Source organism: Macaca nemestrina, chromosome 5 (genome assembly GCF_043159975.1).
Source record: "Macaca nemestrina isolate mMacNem1 chromosome 5, mMacNem.hap1, whole genome shotgun sequence".
NCBI classification, from domain to species: domain Eukaryota; kingdom Metazoa; phylum Chordata; class Mammalia; order Primates; family Cercopithecidae; genus Macaca; species Macaca nemestrina.
The window spans coordinates 126,285,138-126,310,497 of NC_092129.1; the positions used below are offsets into that span (position 1 = coordinate 126,285,138).

At 33.8% G+C, this 25,360-nt stretch overlaps 1 protein-coding gene across 36 annotated transcripts in view; it reads left to right on the forward strand.

The window, feature by feature from the left end:
- The window catches only part of LOC105479539 (dystonin), a 496,741-nt gene that overhangs the window by 452,440 nt on the left and 18,941 nt on the right, over nucleotides 1-25,360 (forward strand). For all 36 annotated transcript variants that reach the window (XM_071095971.1, XM_071095969.1, XM_071095974.1 and 33 more), the window contains 13 exons: nucleotides 1,675-1,848; nucleotides 2,132-2,287; nucleotides 5,331-5,528; nucleotides 5,877-6,005; nucleotides 8,759-8,929; nucleotides 9,883-10,038; nucleotides 10,534-10,740; nucleotides 13,352-13,471; nucleotides 15,668-15,837; nucleotides 17,145-17,304; nucleotides 19,705-19,899; nucleotides 20,434-20,562; nucleotides 25,109-25,252. In XM_071095971.1, the coding sequence (XP_070952072.1) occupies nucleotides 1,675-1,848; nucleotides 2,132-2,287; nucleotides 5,331-5,528; nucleotides 5,877-6,005; nucleotides 8,759-8,929; nucleotides 9,883-10,038; nucleotides 10,534-10,740; nucleotides 13,352-13,471; nucleotides 15,668-15,837; nucleotides 17,145-17,304; nucleotides 19,705-19,899; nucleotides 20,434-20,562; nucleotides 25,109-25,252 (2,109 nt within the window). The remainder of the gene's footprint in view (nucleotides 1-1,674; nucleotides 1,849-2,131; nucleotides 2,288-5,330; nucleotides 5,529-5,876; nucleotides 6,006-8,758; nucleotides 8,930-9,882; nucleotides 10,039-10,533; nucleotides 10,741-13,351; nucleotides 13,472-15,667; nucleotides 15,838-17,144; nucleotides 17,305-19,704; nucleotides 19,900-20,433; nucleotides 20,563-25,108; nucleotides 25,253-25,360) is intronic.

Genomic DNA, 25,360 nt, shown 5'->3' on the forward strand with positions numbered 1-25,360 from the left:
TTTTGATACAGGCATGTAATATATAATAACTACATCAGGGAAAATGGAGGTATCCATTACCTCAAACATTTATCCTTTTTGTTACAAATAATCCAATTATACTCTTTTAGTTAAATTGTACAAAAATTATTTTTGGCTCTAGTGACCTTGGCGTGCTAGCAAATACAAGCTCTTATTCATTCTTTCTATATTTTATACCCATTTACCCAACATTTTTATTTTCTTTAGAGTGTTCTGAGTAATTCATTTAGTCTAACAGGTTAAAAACACATTCATGATATAAGAATGTTTCCCAAAATGATTGATTTGTAAATGTTTGTTGTTTTCCATAGCTGTTCTCTGTAATTTTTGCTTTTGTAATTCTTGATCTGCAGATGTGAAAATGGCAGAACTGTTTCCTCTTTGAATTCCTCTATACCAATAATCATTTATCAAAATGGGATCAGCTATTTCCCTCCCAATTTTAGCTCTCCATATACAGAGACATCACACTGTTTGCAATGAACTTTGCTAGATTTTATGTGAAATATTATCTGGCTTTAAAATTGTAGCATTTTCACATCTAAGTGTGACATAGAATATTTCTTTTAGAAACAAATTTTCTTTTTGAGAATTTTATCGTTATCACTAAATTGAGACTTTTTTTACTTTAATCTGCTCATGTGGCAAACATGTGATATACTTTATGTACAGTTATGGGTGTGGATAATTTATTTTGGATATTTGCATATAGCTCAGTGGTTTTTATACAGCAGCCTGGTTAGAAGTGCTCACTCTGAAATCAGGTTATCTGAGTTTAGGTCCTAGTTCATCCACTTAGGGCATATGAACTCAGTGGTCTTCCTGGTCTTACTAACTGGTCTTACTCCTATGTCTTTAGCTTACATTAAGGATAAAATTATTTCCTCAATAAGTTGGTTGAAAGTAACTTGAACATACCAAGTGCACACTATACCTTTGTTATTATTTTCAAATTATTATTCATGTATTTTTGAACAAAGTTAAGGGACTGCTAGCCATGAATTTTTTACTATTACATATTAAAAGAAATATTTTATGAAAAGACAGTTACCTATTACAAGCAACTGTTTGCTAACCTGTTAGTTGGCAAAGCCAAGATTATTAACTATGTCAGTGACTTAGAAAGTAGGAGAGAGAATAACATTCTATGTCAGCAGTGGGTGAGGCATAGGAATATTAATGAACACAGTACAGCTACAGAAAATATAAAATTATCAGGGATATAGGATGTGTGTAAAAGAGCAGGAAATACTAATTTGAGTTTCTTAAGACTTTTTTGGCTTTCATATGTGTCAACATATATTTCATTTTATTTCTATAATTTTAAAACTCATTTTTCAAATACATATAAGATATTGGAATAAGTTCAGCCTTGAAATTTAATTTTTTATTGTAGAGAATAAAATGAAATGAAATGTCAAAATTATAAATAGAAACATCTATCTATCCAAAAATACTGAATAAAGAGAAAATATTTTCCTTATTTTTTCATTTACAATTCTTCCATTGGTAAGCCTCATGTGAGATTTTAACTTTGCGTCACCTCTCCTCAGTAAGTAGTGTGAATTAGAATAATGATATAACCAATAGATTTTTTTGTTTGGAGTTAATGATTTTTAATAATATTTTCTTTGTATATCTCTTTTAAAATAGCAATTTAAGTCTGAGGCCTATCAACAGCAGATAGAAATGGAAAGACTGAACCATCAAGCAGAGCTTTTGCTAAAGAAAGTGACAGAAGAGAGTGACAAACACACTGTTCAAGACCCATTAATGGAACTGAAATTGATATGGGATAGCCTGGAGGAGAGAATCATCAACAGACAGGTAAATACCAAGACTTTTCTTAAGAAATTATACATTTTCAATTTCAGATATTAATGTAAAATACTTATTAAAGATAAAATTAGAATTCTTTCTGATTCTCATATATTCTTTTATAACCACGAGGAGCGTCAAACTTAAAACAGAAGGATATGATGATTAGGCTTCATTGGATGTGTTTATGGGCTTATGCAGCATGAAACAATTATTTTTTGCCCTTGTTTTATGGACATGTCATTCATAATATCATTTTTACAAATGGATTTTCTTCCCACTTTTTCTGTAGCATAAACTGGAGGGTGCTCTATTAGCGTTGGGTCAGTTCCAGCATGCCCTGGATGAGCTCCTGACGTGGCTGACACACACCGAGGGCTTGTTAAGTGAGCAGAAACCTGTTGGAGGAGACCCTAAAGCCATTGAAATTGAACTTGCCAAGCATCATGTATGTAGCTGTTAATGTATATTATGTTTCTTCTCTGTCCATTTCTAGTGTCATCAGATTTCTCAGATATATTTCTTCTTTATTCATGTTTCAAGTTTATGGTCTTGACACAAGTTCATATTTGACATGTATAACTAAAGGTTAACTACTTAAAACTTAAAATATTATAGTCAAAATATTTTTCTTAAAATATCGTGGTCAAAATATTTTTCTCATTCAAGGCAATTATTATCTAACAAAATAAGGATGAGCAATTTGTGCTAAAGTTTATTAGGGCTGCATGGCAAACACTAAAGATTTAAATCCTTAACTATAGCTGTCATTGTGATAATGTCACCTATTTTTTAAAGTTGTTAGAGATAGCCTAAAATATCATAGGCTGAAAATGTCTTACTGCAGGTTTTATGTATATTTTCACTCTGGGCATCTGTATTTCCATGTCTCTTTCATTTGTAGCTTGTCATTTCTGACGTATTTTTATCTGTCTGTACATCTCTTATTATGGTGGGGCTTATCCCTTAGTCTCCATGTCACTCTTGTCTTTGACTGGATTTTTGTATCTTACTCCTTTTCTTTCTGAATTTTTAAAAATATTTATTATGTTTTAAAAAGTTATGTGTCCTGCACTTGATTTAAAGCCAGTAAGTTGAAAAATTTTTGTTTTAACAGATACATGCAAAGCAATCTTGTATTGTTGTCACCTTTGTGACACTTCTTAATAGATCATTCCCTATCCCTTCAGTCACTAGACTTAATGAATAAAAGATTATGCACAGTAGAGTTTATCCTGGCATTCAACAATCTTTCATAGACTTTGACATTCACATTAATAGTGGTATCTTCAGAGTCCTAAATCCTAAACTAAAATAAATTTTCCTTGATTATCAAATAGGAAATGTCTGATTATTTTACATATTGATTAACTTTTTTTTAAAAGGTGGGTTTTTAGCCCTTTATGCTGTACAGTTTTTGACTATTCTTGCTTTTGTTCTCCTTCTTTCATACTTCCCCACAGTAATTGTTTCCTAGTTTAAAATTTTATTTTTCTCTTACCTTGTCTGTCTACATTGGTAGTCATTGCCCAGCCATATTTGATTAAACAATTTGGATTTATTTTGCATACTTAATGTTGACATAGAAACTTGTTTCATTATTTAATGTCTACATTATACGTTTGCTTAGAGCCATAATGACTGGTGAGACCAACTGCCTAGCAACACAATATGTTTATTCTCATGGTGTGAGTTTATAGCTGTATTTATATTTTTATAAACCTATTGATTGTCTTAAAACTAACATACATCAGGATAGGAACTTTGTATAATAAGGTAGAGGTGGAAAAATGAGGCACCCTGATCCAGTTATTTAGGTGCGGGATAGGTGAAGACATCTTACTTCTGTTTGTCTCTTTTTAAGTACTTTGAAATGGCTCCTTCTCTCTTTCCTTTTCTCTTTTCTTTGCATTCCTCAAAGATCAAAATTAGAGGACATAAAATTCCCAGCAGAATTACTGGAGGAAGGGACGAATGTTTCTGTTCCTTTCCTGCTTTCTTCTCCTACTCCTAAGCTCTGACTTTGTAGCAGGACTCAGACCATTCAGAAGAATGAATTTTATAGAATTCTCTTTTATATTTTGGCCATGAAAACATTTAACTTTTTGATTTTCAGAGTGATCCTACTCTTAACATACCAAAGTGAATGCTTTCTATAAAGATAACTTCTTACTCAGTTGGTTTTATAGCCTTTGAAAAACACTCCCTAACCAGATGCCTCAGAATATGAATGAAAACAGTCAGAGAAACAGTGATATCAGAGGGTTACTGATATTCACTGAAAATCCTCCCTGGTCTGAATTTCCTTCCAGATGTGTGATGTGTTACATAGGATGGGAGATGATGTTCTTTTTCTTTACTATTGCCAACCCTGAGTCAATGAGTACAGGGTAGGATCAACTTTTACCAACATTAGAGGGAGGTTTCTTCTGCTTTCCAAAAATGTAAGCGTAGCCTCCTTGAAAGGAAACTATTAATATTACTAAGGCTATACTCGTTCAGTAAAAGAAATTGATTTTTTTTAACCTTAGGGTTGCTGTCTGCAACCTAAGTTCCCCCATTTTACTGCATTTAAACATTATTAACCTATTCATATATTTCCACTGTATAAAAGGAAGGCATTATTTGCTGTGTTCTGTAGTAAGCATTTCATTATATATGTTTTCTACTTAAAGAACAACTGAATTTTGGAATGCTGGGTTTAAGTATCTCTGATATAGAGTGTTCGTTTTAGGGCCTTCCAATATTTCAACTTAGCAGTCAATTCCAGTACCCCTCCAATGAGAGAAGGTGAAGGAATATTCTAGAATTTTTTTTTTCTCTTTCAGAATGCTAATTGTGAAATATGGTACTGTATACCTTAGACATGATAGTTTTATATTTGAAAGTGAATATGTAGGAGTAAAAATATATTTTGGTTACTTGACATGAGAATTAAACTAAAATTAGCTTGAACCAAGTGAGAAATCTTAGAACCTTTTAATTATAATCTCTAGATATTTAGTGTCATCAATTGCCAAGTCATTCTAGTGGGAATAACTAGCAAAGTGTTCTTGCCCAGTCATTTCAGGGGACATTGATAGAATAAAGGCATATCCACGAAGGTTGCAAATTTAAGGGAAAGGAAGTTCATCATTTAAAAACTTAATATTAGCCAGCCAAGGCAACATAGTGAGACCACATCTATATAAAAAACAAAACAAAATTAGCCAACCATGCTAGTGTGTGCCTGTAGTCCCAGCTACTTGAGAAGCTGAAATGGGACAATTGCTTGAGCCCAAGTGTTGAGGTTGCAGTGAGCTATAATAGAACCACTGTACTGAAGTCTGGGCGACAGAGTAAGACTCTATCTCTTAAAAAAAATTAAAATTCTACACATATAATGTTTTTTTCTTCCGGATGTTTCATAACCAGAAAGGAAAACAGTTGCATTAAAGCTGATATTAACATGTTACAAACTAGCAAACATGGTGTTATCTTAATATTTTCAGGTGCTCCAAAATGATGTATTAGCCCATCAGTCCACAGTGGAAGCCGTTAATAAAGCAGGAAATGATCTAATTGAATCAAGTGCAGGAGAAGAAGCAAGCAACCTTCAGAACAAGCTACAGGTTTTAAATCAACGCTGGCAAAATGTTTTGGAAAAAACTGAACAAAGGAAGCAGCAGCTGGATGGTGCCTTGCGCCAGGTGAGTAAGATAATAAATTGTGAAAGTTTCTATAGCATTCAAGACCAAAATAGCATGGAATTCTTTTATTAGTTCACAGAGTCCTGTTTAATTTTTATACCTTAAGGAGAGGAGTAAAAATAAGTGAAATAAAGAACAGAACAGCAGAAGAGAACACAGCTTTCTAGTTCTTAGCATAATACTCTTATCTACTAGAGCTCTCCTCATGAAGAAAGGCAACTCTAATGGTACCTGGCTGTTCTTAAGAATGCATAGAGAGGCTTAGCAGGCTGGGATTGTTTGAAGCTTATTTCCTGCTTGAAACTGACAGCGTTTATGGCCCCAACTTAAAACTCCCTATTACTTCAGGCCAAAGGGTTCCATGGCGAAATCGAGGATTTGCAGCAGTGGCTGACTGACACGGAGCGTCATCTGTTGGCATCTAAACCGCTAGGAGGTTTACCGGAAACAGCCAAGGAGCAGCTTAATGTCCATATGGTAAGCAACGTATTTCCTACAGCTTTAGCCTCAGAATAACAAACTGACCATTTTATATGGGCCCTGGCAATACATAAATTATGGGAGAAGGCTTTAAAGGACATAGAGTTTATGGCAGAAATCACTGTATACATGCTAGAAACACACCATTTATTGATTAAAAATTTAAAGTCAGAACCTATTCTTTATTTCAAAGGTTAGTGTGCCAGTATATGAAAAGAGGTTTTAGAATTCTAGACACTTTTTAGACACAAACCTTCCCCCACAAAATGATAAACTTATATGGGTAGTACTGTAGCACAGTGTAAATTATAAAATTATTGTGCATTGAAATGTAAACAAAAACCTCTAAAATAATCAGAATGACTTAAAATTATTGTTATAAGCATGATTGTCTCATTTGGTTTCATGGAAGGTTGGAAAATATACTCTTGTTCTGTTAAAAAAACAAAACTTCCTTGTTTGTTTTAATGGTGATAGAGCTTTATCTTCCACTTCATACTTACAACAAATACAGACACGAAGAGGAGGCTTCTGTTTTAATTGTCCGGTCTGGAGTATTGTACCTGTGGGCTGTTCCTACCTAGGTCATGTGACACAGTTGGCTCCTAAGAAGGATGAGGAAAAAATGATGAGACTTGAAATACGGGCTTGCTTTCATAGAAATAGGGACTGACAAATTAAATTTAGGCTACGTTGGATTTATTGACATTTTAAATGCATATTCCATTATAATTCAGCATTAGAAGTTCTGAGAGGAAACAGTGTTTCAGATTTTGAAAGAGTCCCCTAATTTTTACATTTGTGAATTTACATCAGAAATTTTTAAAAATATTCAAATACTGATGATTATTATCTTGGGAGATAAAAATAGAAGTACTTAGAAATTTGGCAAAAGAAATGAATCGGTGTACATCAATATATACACTCTTTAATAGAGATATCATATTGTTGTAAGATCTTAATAAAACTGCACTTATTTGGAAATAATTTTGAATTTGGTGATTTGAAGAGGAAGTAACCATCTTGTAGATGTTGTAAAGAAATAAAACAGACTATGACAGTAGGTAGCATCACATTTATTTCACAATCACCATCAGTAGTGTAAGTCCTACTAATTTGGTATACAATTTTCTAGAAATATTTATGGTATACTTATTGTTTTTGAAAGTTACGTGTGTGGTTTTTGTTGTTGTCGTTACTGGTTTTTAGTACCACAGGAGACCTATTTGTTTCACTGGAAAAGTAACAGACTAAATAACTTGTAAGTGCTTATCTTCCTTTTTAAAAAAACCTGAGAGACTTCCAGATAGCTCCTTACTTTCCTGGAAAGTACTTGCACAGCTTTGACAGTGTCCATTAATTATAAGTTTAATGAACTCATGAACAGATAGATGCTTGGGATTATTTTCTAATAATACAAATATTTTTTTAAAATGTTAATTTAGAAGAGTATAAGAACTTGAAAGCAAAGAACTTATCTTTAGAATACTTTACTTTTAGAAAAATATTCCATTTCAGCTAACTGAGTTTGGGTGGGGTATTTACAATGAATCTTTTGTAACCCTATATAATAAATTATAGAAATCTGTTTAAATAAGTTTAAATTTGTGATTTAAAGCATTCTAAAGAGTTGTTGATATTTGTAATATCATTTCAATAAAGTTCTTTTGATTTTGTTATGCTAGAAATGAAGAAAAGTACAAAATTTACAATATTAGTTTCCTGAGTTTTTAGCTATATCTGAAAGTTTTGCTTTAGGATTTAAAGGTTTTAGTAGGTGATATTGTAAATACATTTAGATAGGGCTTTTTTAAAAAACTTAATAAATAAATTTTTGAGGTGATGAAAATGTTCTGGAGTTAGTGGTAATCACAAAACCTCGTGAATATAATTTTAAAAACAGTGAATTGTATACTTATAATAGTGAATTTTATATTGTATGAGTTATATCTCAGGTTTTAAAACTTATAAAGTTAGAAATGTAAGTGAGAAATACATAATCTTCCAGTGAGAACTATGATTTAACCCACATTATAGTTAAATAAGTAGAATAGAACAAGTCTTAATGTTTTAAATGAGAAGTAACTGTTGTTTTGTTGGTCTTAAAGTTTGAATTTGTTTAAGCAATATTTTATGTCCTGTATAGAAGATACACACAACATTCTAGTTAGAAGCTTTAGAAATGTTCTAAATGAGAATAATATTTATAGTACCACAAGTTTGATTCTTATAATTCCAGAGTCTGAATAATCAACTTAAATATATTACTGTGCTGGTTATTTACTTTCTGTCCATTGCATGTTTTCTGAGTGCAGAATTAAATTGTACCAATGAAATACTACATTCATTGTATCATAGTACAAGGAGGGATCTATGGGAGCCTCTCATTTTACAGAGGAAGGAATTGAGGCTCAGAGAGGTGAAATTACTTGCCCAAAGTCACAGAACTAACTAATTACTGTGCAGTGAAAGCTTTCTTGACAGCATTTAAACTACTGCTTCAAATCTTAGTATGCCAGAATGGGCTGATAAAGATAACACCATTTTTGAGATTTCTCAGTAGACAGGGTATGACTGTAGGTTTAGTTGTTGTTTCAATGTAGTGAAAAATGTAAATGTGTCAGGGTTGCTCTGAGAGAGCAAACAGAGATGAATATATGATGAGGGGCTTGGGACTAATGACCTAGAAAAATAGAACTCTTAAATTTTACTTTCTTAAAGTGATATAACTTGAGGGTATCCCAATTTAGGAAGTCTGTGCCGCCTTTGAAGCTAAAGAAGAAACATATAAGAGTCTGATGCAGAAAGGCCAGCACATGCTTGCAAGATGCCCAAAATCTGCAGAGACAAATATTGACCAAGACATAAATAACTTGAAAGAAAAATGGGAATCGGTGGAAACCAAACTCAATGAAAGGAAAGTATGTACTTTGATTAATATAATGGAATCAGTGTTTTAGTTTTTCCATTGCTTGGACATTGCCTTATTTCTGAGTAGAGCTATCAGCAGTAGAACTTTCAGTGATTCATGTTTAAACATTTTTTTTGTATATATTCAGATATTTCATGGGGTTAGTTGAAAATAATATTCTATTTTAACATGAGAACAGATTTAAAGGGGGATATATTCAAAAACAAAGATATAGATCGAATGTTACTAAGGTATATTTTTAAATGTTAAGAACTACTCAAATTCTGGACCATTAAATAATTAATTCTATTTTAGTCTAATTTGTTTAATCTAATTAAACAAAAAGCTGTATGTATATGGGGGAGGGAGGGAGGGAGGGAAAGCAAGAGAGTGAGATGATTGTATATATTCTTTTAAGTACTTACATTTAAAATTTAAGTACTTACATTTTAATCCATGAGAATGGATTAAAATGTATATTAAATTATGAATATGTTTTTGTTACTTTTTTAAAACCACAAAAATGACAATCTAAGGAATCTCAATATTGCTATTCAATGCTATGAAAAAAACAATAGGCTAGAAATATGAGATTATATGCCGTCACTGATGGAGCATAAAGTATATTTCATAATATTTTGAGCCCCCAAATTAATTGTATAAATATCAACTTTTCTTTTTATAGATTGTAGTTGTGTTCTTTGGTTAGTTTCCAAAAAACATGCTTTAGTGTATATTAAATTTTTTCTAGTTACAGTAAGATGCTGCTTACTAGGCTTAAAGGGTTTTGGTTTGCCAGTATTTTAGTGAGGCCCATTACGTTTATAAGATATTTAGTTAATATATTAATAGATATGCATAAAGTGGGGATAGGAGAGGAATCTGCCAGAGAATGTTTAAACTGAAACAAACAAAATAACCAAGGCCCTTAAACATCACATACTAAACAATCTGTTCTTGCAGACTAAACTGGAAGAGGCTCTCAACTTGGCAATGGAGTTCCACAATTCTCTCCAAGACTTCATCAACTGGCTTACTCAGGCTGAACAGACCCTAAATGTAGCTTCTCGGCCAAGTCTTATTTTGGATACTGTCTTATTTCAAATTGACGAACACAAGGTATGTAGTGAGTCAAATAGATAGGATTCTCCTTTCAGACACCAGGCCTTTTTTTTTTTTTTTTTTTTTTTCCCCGAGACTGAGTCTCACTGGTAGTGGTGCAATCTTGGCTCACTGCATCCTCTGCCTCCCGGTTCAAGCGATTCTTGTGCCTCAGCCTCCCCACAGGTAGCTGGGACTACAGGCGCCCACCACCATGCCTGGCTAATTTTTGTATTTTTAGTAGAGATGGGATTTCACCATGTTTGCCAGGCTGGTCTTGAATTCCTGACCTCAAGTGATCCTCCCGCCTCAGCCTCCAAAAGTGCTGATCTCAGGCATGAGCCACTGTACCTGGCTGACAGCAGGCCTTTTTAAACTCAAAAGAATGCATTTGGTATTTTGAAAGCTTTTGTTTGGCCTTTAAAACAATTTCAGGTTTATGACACCAGAAGCATTTTTAATACTGATCTGATTTTCATTTGTTTCTACTTACGTCCTTTTTTTCTGGGAAAGGTTTTTGCCAATGAAGTAAATTCTCATCGTGAGCAGATAATAGAACTGGACAAAACTGGAACCCACCTAAAATATTTTAGTCAGAAACAAGATGTTGTTCTAATCAAGAATCTACTTATCAGTGTACAAAGTCGATGGGAAAAAGTGGTTCAACGGTTGGTAGAGAGAGGAAGATCTTTGGATGATGCAAGGAAGAGAGCCAAGCAGGTAATAATCCTTTAGAAAAATTCTTCTAAACTTGTCAATAAATCACTTCTAGCTGTTGAAATATATGTTATGGATGTACTTTTATCGCAGGCTGTATTAGTCATAACAATCATGGCATGGTGCCATCGTGGTTCTTTCCTGAGAGGTCTGTGGCCTCAATTTGGATGCTGACATCACTTTTTGACCTGGCAGCAACTTCAGCCCCTGGGGACTAATCTTAAGAAGACTGATTACAGCTTGACTTTATAGACAGGCTATTATCATTGAGGCCCAGAAAGAAGCTCAGAATTTTTTTTTATTGGGTTTGTTTTCTTTTTCTTTGTCCTTTTGACCTCCATTCTCATAATCAGAGTGAGACATCATACTTCATTGTATTGCTACCTTTTGTGTAGTTCCTAAGCCAGACTTTCTTCACAAGCTATCAGTGCTGAGAGCCAGACATGGAGCCCTCCCGACAGCTTTCTGAAGGGTCATATTCTCTGTCTGAGTTGGTCGGCACTCCCCACCTCTCTGAACACTTGTTGACAGACCTTCATTTCTTTTCTAATATTTTGAGCAGATAATAGAGCACCATCTCACTTTGAAATTAATTTTTTTAATCTTTTGGGGCCACTTTAAAATTTTAATCTAGGGAATTTCACAAATTTCACAAAGAACTCTCCTTACTCCCTTTACCTGTTATTAGCATTCCATTCTAGACTAAACACAAAGAGGTAAAGTTATGCAATCTCTGTGTATCTTTGTACTCCATGGAAGAGAGAGATGTACCTACCTTGCTTGACAAATATATATATTTTTAAATCTTTGATTCTTACTAGAAATTTAGTGTAATATTGTAGGAGGATTTTACAATTACTTTTTGCCTCAGTCAGCTGCAATTTTCCAGCCTTAGTGTTATACCCCATTGTTTTGAGGAGTTAGGTTCAATTGGGTGATGTAAAAAGACGTCATGAGAGTCAAGTGTTTCAATGTTTAATGCTAACAGTTCAAATGTTTAAAGGTTTTAGAAATGACAAATTGCACTGTTATAGCATTACACACCGTAGACCCCATTTTGAATGGGAGGTGTGAAATGTTCAATGTTACAGATGAGTCACTGGGATAGACTCGGTTTCTAATGTTTCTTTAAGATAGTATTAATTCTGAGCCTGACACTTTTCTCTCCACATTATGTGGTGCAATAGCATGTGTAGTGCAGGCATTTCTTGACTTATGAACATCAATTTATAAATGTTTCTTGGGTATCAGTAGCCAGTTGCTCATCTTTTTCCTGCTTTCTTGATTTAATCAATTTTATTTTCTTATTTTGTCTAATTAACTTTATAAATATTTGCTACTGTTTTTAGTGCAAATGTAGAGCATTTCCTCTATTTATATGGCTTAAAAATAGTTTTGAAAGCAGAACCAGCCTCAGAACTTGTGCATTTGTATCATTGACCTTACCATCCAACTGTTATAGCCTGTATTATTTGGAGTCAAACTACCTAACACCTTGACTCGCTGTTTCTTCAATTTATTTCTTCTTATTCTAATATCTCAGTTTTTGGCTCAGATATTGATCATACTTCTCTGACTTCCACAATTCATGTGTCTATTCTAGTTTCCATTTTTCCATGTTTAAATTGATTAAAGTTGTGAGAGGGATATGAAGGTTTGTAATGAGATGATCTCCAGAGAGCCCTTACAGTTTTGTGAGTCTGTGTCCTTAATCTGCTCTTATTGTTAAATATCTTGTTGTTATTTCATTATTTATGTGCTTTGGTATACAATAGATTTAATTTTGATTACTAAATTTTTTGTTAGGTATCTGTTCACTTAAGCTTATTGTGATATAATTTATAACCAATTTCACAATTGTATCAGAAAATAGTACCTGGTGGTTCTTTATGGCGAACAGAAAACTGTGCTCAAAATCAAATATGTATAGTACTAGAATGTTTGCAAGGTTATAAATGCCAAAGAGAATAACATTTTGTTAGAACCCAAATATTGTGGGCTGCTCAGACATATAAAACCAGTATGTGAGGCATAGGCATCAATTTGAGGATTTTGATAGCAGCAATAAAGATGTTGAAATATCTTTGCATTAAATAGGAATGCAATGGTGTCTTTTTTGTTTTTGCTACTTTAAAAAATCAATTTACAAGCTTTATAGTTCCCCCTCCCCATTTTTGTTCCTTTTTCTTAACATAGGGATTAAATTCCCTAGGAGTAAACCCAGATCTGTCAACAGACAGCAGTAAACAACAACAACAATAAAAATACAAAACATTTTCTGAGAGTTTATGTTAATTATTGAACAAGAAGAAAGTATAAGGAAGAAGTTCTTTCTGGAGCTTCCTAACTTATTTCTAGGCTCTTTTAGAGCTGATATGTTGAATGAATTAAAACGAAGTGACAGTGGGGCACAGCCACCAATAATGCTAAGCATTATCAAGACTTTTTTTGTAATTTGCCAATGAAAGCATTACTTTTTTCTTCTTCAGTGGAAATTTTGAAATAACAATTTTCAGCATTTTCATTACTATTAATCTCTGTCTTAAAACTATACTAGGTCTCAAGTATAATATGCTTAAAAAAGTTTCAGACAAAGATGTGAATTTCTTTCCAGTTCCATGAAGCTTGGAGTAAACTTATGGAGTGGCTGGAAGAGTCAGAAAAGTCTTTGGATTCTGAACTGGAAATAGCAAATGATCCAGACAAAATAAAAACACAACTTGCACAACATAAGGTAGGTCCATAATTAAGAAGAGCATATTGTCTCATTATATAGTTCAAGATCACTTTAAAATCCTTGCTTCATCACGTGTTTATTCATCACTAAAGAAAAAAAGCTGTCCAATGTGAACCTATATTAAATTTAAAACCTATTGCTCTTCATGTTAGTCGTGTTGCAGTATCTTTACTCTTCAGTGACCATTTCATTAATGATTCCAAGGTTAATTGTTAAAAAGAAAAACATACAAAATAAAAATGGAAGTCGTCTACATTCTAAAACATATAAAGGATTTGTAGTGGTTTTGAACATTGGCATTTCAGTTTTTCATGATAGCTGTCTTTTTCTGTACTTTCTTTGACAGACAAAATAGCACCTTGAAGATAATTCTGTAGAAAAAGTAATAGATATTTGAAATATAGATTCTTTTAAACAATAGAATGAGAAAAATTGGTTGCCCGTACCTAAATTCAAAATTAATATTTTATTGTGTTTGTGCACATATAAAATTACACCCAACCTCAAAGATATCCAAAGACATGTTTATATAGACTAGAAAAACATGTAGAAACACTGTTTTTAAAATATTTTCTACCTTTTCTATGTCTATCACATTTTATACCTACCACATAACATTCAAAGAGCATTCCCTCCCACCCTTCCCAGCTCTTTTGAATTTGGATTTCTATGTAATTCTATTTATAAAGTGACCCTACCAGCCGTCAGGGTGAGGCTGTGGGTAAAAGGAGAGTGATTCTTGCAAAGGGTTTTACAATTTTAGGCATGTACATATAAATTATCGCTTGAAACATGATAATTTTAAAAGACTGGAAAAATTGGGCTGATAAAAATTTTATCATTATCAGGAGGAAATCCTGGCCATCATCTTCACACAGGTGGCTGCTTCCATCAGTGGGTCTAACCTTTGGAGGTCATGATTAGAGGGATGGGAGGAAACATATTGAGCATCTGCTCTCTGGCCAGATGAGGGCTAATGAATGGCTTGCTCTGCTGGCACCCTTTGTGAGCTGCCACATTCAATATTGGGAGCACAGTGACAGTGAACAGCACCTTCCTTCCTTCCCCTCTGATAGCGAAATGAGAGCTTCCTTCTCAAAATAGAATGCTTTATTTGAACTTGAACATGGATGTTGTATCATGTAGTCTTATGAAAGTGTATTGCATAGTCCTATAAATAAGAATATCTACCTTTTTAGAGTCTCTGTTTGGCAACAGTGATGTGTATTCAACCATAACACTTTTTGTATGTCTGCTTTGTGAAGAAAATCTCTGTCAATACCATGATTCTATAACATTGGCATTCTGTTTAGAATAATACGAAAAAAATATTTATGGATAACAAACTGTAGAAATAATGTGATTATAATTGTGTTGTCTATTACTTAGAAATTTCCAGATGCACTTGCCTATTACCCATGACAAACTAAATAATTTAGTCATATTAAAACATTTTAAAGTATGTAGCTTTTAAAGGCAGTAAAAACTTCTTAGGTAACTATAACCTTGAGATTATTTTAGAAAATTGTACATTTGCATAGCATTTTACTATCTAAGGTAATTTTAATTTGCTACAAGGATTGAGAATCACTATATTAATGTTTCCATTATATTTTATGAGTTTGTAAGCTTCCCATTAAGTTGACCTTTCTTTGTTCTCATTCCTGCTATTGGATATTCAGTAGCAGTTATCTCATTCTTTCTACTCTTCCTGTTGAGTATTTATAAACATCTACTAGGTGTAAGATGATAATGAGAGATCTACAAAGACAATGTCCCTGCTCTATAAAAGCTTATAATTGAGTTGTGTAGAAAGACTATACAGATGTTCCTCAACTTACAATGGGTTTTTATCCCCATAAACGTGCTGTAAGTTGAAAATTTTGTAAATCAAAAATGCATTTAATACAACTAACATTAGCTTACAATAGAACAAGATCATCTAACACAAATCCTGTTTCTATAGCAAAGTATTGAATACTCAGGTAATTTATTGAATACATGACTGAAGTATGGTTTCTACTGAATCCCTATGACTTTTGTACCATGGTAAAGTCAAAAAATCCTAAGTCATCATAAGTCAGGGACTGTCTATAATTCATCTCCGTTTATTAGGAATGCCTCTGTTAATGCCTCTTACCTATTTATCAGTCCCAAGAAGAAATGCACATATTTTTCTTGTTAAATGTATAGGAGTTTCAGAAATCACTCGGAGCCAAGCATTCTGTCTACGACACCACCAACAGGACTGGACGTTCTCTGAAGGAGAAAACCTCCCTGGCTGATGACAACCTGAAACTGGATGACATGCTGAGTGAACTTAGAGACAAATGGGATACCATATGTGGAAAATCTGTGGAAAGGTAAAATGTTCTTTAAGACAGTTTGGTTACTCTGTAGACCTCTTTCAAATACACAGTAATGGTGCTTTGCAGGGACATTTCAAAAACCTTAAATATTTTCTTTGCCTAAGGAACTTCTGCTTGTCCTAAGTACCCCACACAAATATCATCTGCATTTGAAGACTTTGCTGTTCATTATTTTTAAGTACTTATTACAATAAAAAGTGATATCATTGTCCAAGCTTCTGCCATCTCACACCTGACTACACCCACTGCTTCTGACTCGTCTTCCCACGTCCACCTTTATCACTTCTTTAACTCAATTTCTACGTAACTACTAGGATTGTCTCTTAAAAATGTAAATGGAATCTTGTCATTCCCCTCCTTCATACCCTTTGGTGACTTACTACTGGGCATGCATTGAAACATAGGCTTCTTAATGTGATGTGCAAGGTACCACTCATCTGGCCCCAGCATTTCTTTCTAACTCCATCTACCCTTTTTTGATCTCCCTCTTTCTTATTACATTTCCATGAAAACCCAAGACGTGTTTCAAAAATTTTAAGTAATTAAGTACAATAGTAGTAGAGTTGAAATATCTTGTACATGTTTCCAAATTTTCCTGTTGATCCTTAATCCTAATGATTTTTGTCAGCATCAAGATTAAATAGGTTATATTCAGTTCTAGGGAACTCAGTAAGTTTTTGTCATGTTAGTTTTTTAAAAATCTTAAATTCCTGAGCCACAAAATTTTACATACCTTTTCCAGTATTGTATATATGGTTTTATTTACAACATTTTTGAAAAGACAAAATAATGAAGTCATGACAAACAGATCAATGAATGCTAGGGGCTTGAAGACAGGGACAAGGTGTGTCTATAAAGAGACAGCATGAGGGAGAATTTTGGGATGGTTGAACTGTTCTGGATCTTGATTGTGGTGATGGTTACATGAATCTATATATGTGTTAAAATGTATAGAAGTGTATATGAAAAAATGTCAAGTATACTGCCTGATAATCTAAAACAAAATTTTAAAAATATTTGAACAATTTAAAAGGTCGATTTTTATAAAGAAACATGAAGAGTCCATGGTTTCCAAAGGTGGGAATTTTCCTGGAACAGATGCCGTGTATTTAAGGAATAAAAAAGAAAGTTTAGAAAAGTTTTGGGGTTTTTTCTAAGAAGAGCAAAGAAGCAACAATGAATACCAATATACTGCTCTTCCTCTTGAGTACCACTCAGCCTTCATCAATTAATTTTAGATGTTCAGATATATGAGTGGCTTTTTTTGTTGCAAGGATCAATTTTTCTACCTTTTTCCCTAGACAAAACAAATTGGAGGAAGCCCTGTTATTTTCTGGACAATTCACAGATGCCCTACAGGCTCTCATTGATTGGTTGTATAGAGTTGAACCCCAGCTGGCAGAAGACCAACCTGTTCATGGAGACATTGATTTAGTGATGAATCTGATCGATAATCACAAGGTAATGTTATCTGGGGCATTTTATTTTATCTTGTTTGATTACTCTGAGTGTACAAGAAAATATGAACCATTTAAATTAGCTTTTAAAATCAGGAGACGATAGATCATATGACATAACAGTCTTTATTTTTGAAATATGTTTCTGAGCAGAACCTGGAAGCTACCTTTAAAAGTGATGGGGAAATATTATTTAGTGTCAGTGAAATACTTTTGTTTTTAATTACCGGATCTAAAACCTTTTTAGAACTTGGAAAGTGATTTCATTCTCTGGTGCTTTAAAACAGATTTCAAGAATGTTTTACTGTCTTTAGTTATGCACTTAAACAATTATGTAATAAAATTTAAAATCATTCATTCAGTGACCTGACACTAAGTTATTGCATAAGTGTGTAGATTTGTGACATGATCCGTGGGGGTCATGACCAACTGCTTTTAAAAATATGGAACCAAAACTGTTTTAACCTTGCCCCTTGAACTATAGCAATTTATGAGTCAGCAGCATGTGCTATGAGGGATTTGATTATTGTTTACTTCAAGAAAACTGGCTTTCTTGAAATCTCCTGATATATTTATGTTAAACTGTCATGTCACGTAAATCAAAGGTAATATTCAAGGTGTCCAGCTAAGTGTAAGGTCCTAAATTATGATCAAATCATATAAAACAACTTAGCCTGGAAACAATATGAAGCATAGTACTAATTTAGAATAGTTGTGTCGGAGTTGACTTTATATAAAAACATCTTACATCACTCTACTTGAATTTATCTTGTATTTCCTCTGTCTAGTGTTTGAGTTCAGAAAACTTATTTCATTTGTAATGTTCTCTTTATACTGGTTATGCTATTTTGATCTTACCATTCTTTTTAAAATAGTCTTATTGCATATTTATTTTCCCTTTTTTCTTTCTATTCTATCGTTATACCCATAAGAGAGTTTGTTACACTCAAAAAGTGAAACAAACTAAATTAAAATAAAAGAATAAATAAAGAACAATGGTTAGGTCTACAAAAGCTAAAAATTTAAAAATTACATGGCTTTGCTTATATTGAAATAAATATTTTGTGTATGGTTAATACTTCTCTATTTCCTGGCATTTATTCAATGAGTAATGAATAGCGTAATGTTACTTTTTACATAAATGCCATTTCTGTAAACTCACTGTCTAAATATTTAGTACTCTAGGTAATTGCCAGATCTTTTATATATTAAAGGTCATCAAGAATGAATGAATCATTTAGCATTAGTAATACAACTGGAAGGCTCAAGAAGTTCAAGTATGCAAAATGCTTTGGAAAGTCTGCTGAAAACTATTGGACTAGTCCTATCATAAATGGAATATTTAAATACTGTACCATTTGCACATGTGTTTATGTGTGTGTGTGAATGTGTGTATTGGTGTATATGTGCGCATTTGTATCTATCTGCAGGCGTATCATAACTGTTAGAGTTGAATCCGTCAAATAATCACTTTTGTGATAGGCTCACTTTTGTGAATGATCTGAGTATCAGAATAGAAACCTATAGATAAGGCCAAATGGTAACATTCATTTATGATGATTTTTTTAAAAACTCATTAATTTCGTTGTGACAGAGTGTTGGTTATTAATGTTTGAAAGATCTAGTTGCATACACAGATTCTTGGATCAAAAATAAAGAGCACTGGGCTCACTTCTTAGATCAGTCTGTGGCCAAAATAAATCAATTTAATTTCTGGCACATCAAAGTTTGTCAAAATTAGGCAGGAGAAAAAAAAAAAAAACAACCCAGAAACTTTTCCTCTAAGGTGAAAGACGGGGATTTAAGCCTCTAAAATTTGACATTATGAGTTAGTACCTAATATATTATGAAAGACCAAGGAGTTTTGTAGGAGTCAAGGACCGTCTGCCAACTTCCTATGGAATTCCCTGCCATTATCTCTAAGAACTCCATGGTACACACATCAGGATTGTTTAGTCCTCTGTTAGCTTCTTAGGTACATCTCTTAGAGTAGTGCCGAAGCCAGGATCATTTGGAATTCACACTAATTATTTGAGAGGAATTGGGACACCATATTAAAGAATCATTAAAAAAAGGAATCTGATGCATTGTTTTATGAAATTGAAATAAAGAAGGCTGGCTGCCATTATTTAAATCCAATATGTCATTTTAAAATAAGGTAATCTCGTTTTCTCACGAGAATGTGATAGGACTGAATAAATGTATACAAGACTATTCTTGATGATGCTCAAATAGGAGTAGTGTGTCGTTTATCTTCTGAAGATGCTGCCAGAAATATGGTTATTGAACTTTAGGTCTTAGATATCTGTACATGATGTTATATGCACATATATATCTCAAACAGTATGTGTTACTGTTTTGGTTTTGTAATTAAAAATAATTTTTCAAAATATGGTCTTCTTAGGCCTTCCAAAAAGAGTTGGGGAAGAGGACCAGCAGTGTGCAGGCCCTGAAGCGCTCAGCCCGAGAACTCATAGAAGGCAGTCGGGATGACTCCTCCTGGGTCAAAGTCCAGATGCAAGAATTAAGCACACGCTGGGAGACCGTGTGTGCACTTTCCATATCAAAGCAAACGCGGTTAGAAGCAGCCCTGCGTCAGGTAAAAACCATGTAAATGAGAGCTGGGTGTAATGGGAAAAGTATTGAAACCTCAACAAGAACTATTCTAGTAAAAAACTGAGTAAACTGTGAGTAAAAAACCTCGTGTCTCAATCAGGACAGTCTGAAGAAGGAAATTCTAATAGCATCATTGCCTTGATCCTTCTCCCACCCTCCCCCATGAATTTAAATTACTGCTAGAGGGAGGCATTCTAATCTTCACATAGAAGTGCTGCTTGAGTAATGTTTCAGCTTGGAAGTATGATGGACTGCCATTCATCTAAAATCAAGTTGTTAAAGTGGTAATTTTTTCTTCATATAGGCCTTTTTTATATATTAGGTGTTTTCTTATTTTTAAAATATGTATATCTTTATCTTCTTAATGGGAGTAGTGAAGCAATTTAAATTTAAAACTTTTTGTTTTTTTTTCATTGAAAGGATGAATCCACTATACAGTTCTGTAAATTGTGCTAACAGGCATATTTGGGAATTTTGTTTGGTGTGTGTGTGTGTGTGTATGTGTGTGAACTCTTAGGCAGAGGAATTCCACTCAGTGGTACATGCCCTCTTGGAGTGGCTGGCTGAGGCAGAGCAAACCCTGCGTTTCCATGGTGTCCTCCCAGATGATGAGGATGCTCTCCGGACTCTCATTGATCAGCATAAAGTGAGTAATATATAAATGCTAAGTAAAGCTACATTAGAAAATCAAAGCAAGGAAAATAGACTCATGATTACAAATATCAACTGCATGAATATTTTCCTTTCTGAGAAATACTTAAACACCTGGTACATTTGAGAGTGTACTTCTGTCCACCTTGCTTACATACGTATGTCCCTGTGCACCCACACACATGTATGTGTACCTGTCTTTTTATGTTTCCTTTTTAGGGAAGGTAGTTATTCTGTTTCCTATCTCAAGGAAGCATATTGATTTATCTAGGCTTTTTGGCTTTTGACCAAAATTGGTCGATATTGTTGCAGTCATTATGTGGGTTTCAAAAATAAAACTTCTTTAATAGGCAGTTTGGCATTTATAAAATTATACCTGTAGGATTGTAAATTAGTAATTTTGCCCTTTGTAAACAAGACACACAGGTAATTTAATAACTCACCTTTAAATCTATTTTTAAGCCTCCGCTGCTTCTGTTCTTAATCAAGAGCCTTTTAAATCCTTTTTAGAAGTAACCTATAGTATACATTAAAAATTTTAAAAATGAATTCCACAAGCCAATATTCTGTTGAATAACAAGTCTAAATCTGGCTATTGAGTTTTCAAATCAAGATTTTTCCTGTGGCAATGCATGAAACTTGCCAAAACCCTTCAGAGAGTGATCCAGATATCTCTTAACAGATGTTTTTTAACCTTTGACTCAAAAAGTCAGGAATTTGAAATGGTAACACTCAATGTAGTGTTGATGTCAGCATTTCCTATTAACTTTAAAGGGTCTTTTTAACACCAGTAAATAATTTTGTCTTTTGAGATCAGGCTGGAAATACATCATTAATTTTAGTGTAGCATGGATTACATCATCTGTAGAGAGTTGTTATTTTAATTAATACCCTCTATCAAAAATGGGTTGCTGCATCTATAGCAATGAAATATTGCCATGTCATTTAAAAAGTGGTGCAAGCTTTCATAGCATTTTCTGGAAGAATGAAATGCTATATACACCATTTAAATTTGAAGCTAGAATATAAGAAGAAGACAGTTACGTCAAATTTATTATAAATTTTTGAGTCCATTCAACATTTTGAAAATGTAGTTTATATTATATTACTGTGGGCTTACCATCAGCCAGCATTGAGTTCTATTAACATTCTTAGGTTTGGGTCTCAGAGTAGCAATAAATATTTGCTGGACACCACTTAAAGCCCGTCGTGCATATCTAACACCCTAGAGAAAGGAGCTTTATTTGTGGTATCACCACTCTCACAGGACCAGGAAACCTCCAGGAGGCAAGTATCCAGAGCAGGGGTAGTGGTTTTTATAACAAATTATTTTTAAATAGCATAAAATTACCAGTAATTTTATAAAGCATTTCTTAATAATATTTTGCAGTAACACTATTCATTCTTTTCCATCTCTTCTGTTTCCCTTCGCACATTCACCATTCACCAATCAAAGAAAAACCGAATATTTAATTTCTTAACACTAGGACTAGAGACTTCTTAGTATAATCCAGTTTCTAAAAACGGCAGGCTTTCCCACATGAGAACAAACCAGTAAGGTAAGGTTCAGACTAGGTTGGAAGGGCATAGAATTCAGTGGAATGTTGACAGTCCCATCCACCAAATAGGTGTACAAGTGATTGAGAGTACATTATTTGTATCAGCTGTTCTCTGGGGGAAACACAGATGTTAGATTAACCTATTTTTTCCTCTTCCTTATAATGTTGCAGTTTTTAACTTTTTTCATTTAGGAGGATCTGTATTGAAAAAGTGATAATTTTTTAAGTTATGATATTTAAAAAGTAGGTCATGTTATCGGAGTGTACCATCAATTGAAACTTGACTCCATTATAGTAAACTTGTAAATAAAAGGTCTAGAAAGCATTTATTCAGTAAATCATATACTCTTTTGAACGAATTGCTGGGAACATAAAGATGAATAAAACACAGTCTTTTAATCTTGTGGACCGAACAGTCTAATATAGCAAAATGCCAGAGTAGGAGATATGTCACAGAGCTGCTTCACAGAGATTAAAGACAAAAGGCCACTTATATTAGAGTAAAACATATAAACATATTATATAAATTTAAATTCAGAGAGTACATGTACATGTTTGCTACCTGAGTATATTGAGTAATAGTAGAGACTGGACTTCTTTTGTACCAGTCATCCAAATATTAAACACTGTACACAATAGGTAATTTTTTAAATTTTTCAACCCTCAGGCCCCTTTTATCCTCCATGCTTTTTGGAGTCCTCAGTGTCTATTATTTCCATCTTTATGTCCATGTGTTCCCATTGTTTGGCTCCCACTTATACGTGAGAATATGTGATATTTGATTTTCTGTTTGAGTTACTTCACTTAGGATAATGGCCTCCAGCTCCATGCATGTTGCTGCAAAGTACACGATTTCATTCTTTTTTATGGCTGCATAGTATTCCATGCTATATATGTACCACATTTTTTTTATGCAATCAACTGTTGATGGACACTTAGGTTGGTTCTGTGACTTTGCTTTTATGAATAGTGCTGGAATTAACATATGAGTGCTGGTGTCTTTTTGATATAACAATTTCATTTCCTTTGGTTAGATACCGAGTAGTGGAATTGCTAGGTCAAATGGTAGTTCTAATTTTAGTTTTTTGAAATATATCCATACTGTTTTTCATAGACATTGAACTAATTTATATTCCCACTAACAGTGTATAAGCACTCCCTTTTCTCAGCATCCACATCATGTGTTGTTTTTTCACTTTTTAGTAATAGTTATTCTGACTTGTGTAATATGATATCTCAGGGTGGCTTTAATTTGCGTATCTCTGATAATTAGTGATGCTGAGCATTTTTCATGTGTGTGTTGGCTGCTTGTATGCTTGTATTTCTTCTTTTGAGAAATGTCTGTTCATGTCCTTGTCCCAGTTTTCGGTGGAGTTGTTTGTTGTTTTCTTGTTGAGTTGTTTGAGTTCCTTGCAGATTCTGGATATTAGTCTTTCTTCAGAGGCATGATTTGCAAATATTTTCTCCCATTCTGTAGCTTAGCTGTTTACTCTGTTGATTCTCCCTTTTACTGTGCAGAAGCTTTTTTATTTAATTAAGTCCCATTTGTCTGTATTCATTTTTGTCGCATTCACTTTTGGGATCCTTGTCATAAATTATTTGCCTAGGCCAATGTCCAGAAGAGTTTTTTCTAGGTTTTCTTGTAGTATTTTTATTGTAAAACACGTATATTTCAAAGTGAACACCCCTCTTCACATAGTGTGAGTAGCACGGGCATCATCGACATCTGCGGCCTCTGACACTCATTGTATAATCAAGTAATTGCTCTTGGTGCAGGGGTCCAGAGAGACTGGGGTGTCTGCAGATCTCTGACATTCTATATGAGATTTTGGAAGCATGTCGCATTTTTAAGGGCAAAGATTCTCAATTTGTAGTCACATTTTCAGAGTTCTATGGTGTGTTTATCTATGGATGTAGTTCTGATGGTAGAAAGTACAATTATGTATGTGAGACATTTGTAAAACATTTATTTGAAAGATCATCCTCAAGGATGTCAAGGCTTTGTTCATTCTGCTTGCTCAGAGGGACTTGCTCTAACCACTAGAACTGCCAGAACAGAGGAGAGTGCCTCTTACTGGCATCTTAAAGGGACAGTTCTCACATGGGCTGACGTGCTGTCAGGCTCACTCTCTCCAACCTCCCCCTCACTTTTTACTGCCTGGACACTTTGGGCCCTGTCTCCCGTACCCCCAAACATTTATATTTACTTACCCAGTCTTCTCTCTACTTAGTACTTTTTAATTCATGCTCCTATATCTCCTGGCATAGTTAATGCTATTTTAAATATTAACCTCCTTATCTTATTTGTTAGAACTTATTTTTGGTCAATCAATGTTGTTTCTATCTCTAGCAATACTGCCTCTCCCAATGCTATTCTCCATTAATAATATAATTATATCCAAATTTGGAAGAGTTATTTTTTGTATAATACATTTTTAAAGCATGAAATATCCTATAAAGTTGGCCCTCTGTATCCAAATACTCAAAAATAAAATAGTTAAAAATATTCAAAAATAAAATGGATGGTTGCATCTGTGCTGAAGATATACACACTTTTTTGTTTGTCATTATTCCCTAAACAATACCATAACAACTATTTACAATTATTTACATTGTATTAGGTATTATTAGTAATCTAGAGATGATATGAAGTATATGGGGAGGATGTACTTAGGTCATATGCAAATACTACATCATTTTGTATGAGGGACTTGAGCATCCTTGGATTTTATTATGCACAATATCCTGGAACCAACTCCCCATGGATACCAAGGGATGACTGTACTTGTATTTTAAAGTACATATTAGAAAGTACTTTTTCTATTTTGTCCCCTTTTCCTCCCCAATTAGTAAATGATTTCCACTGTGAATAAACGAATTGAAGTTTTTGCTTATTTGTTTTAATTCTGGCAGTCAAATGTCACCAGAGTTTTGTTTTCAGCCAATGCCAACAGTTAATTGAAGTCTTTGTTTCTGCTGTAGGAATTCATGAAGAAACTGGAAGAAAAGAGAGCTGAACTAAATAAAGCCACCACTATGGGCGACACCGTTTTGGCTATCTGCCACCCCGACTCCATCACCACCATTAAGCACTGGATAACAATCATCCGGGCGAGGTTTGAGGAGGTCAGTGTGTCTCAGATAATCTTCACAGTAGCAATAGCTTAGAGAGTTGAGGGGTGTGGGAAATTAAGGAATTAAGATGCGCTTATGGCCATGGGAAAATGAGACCTC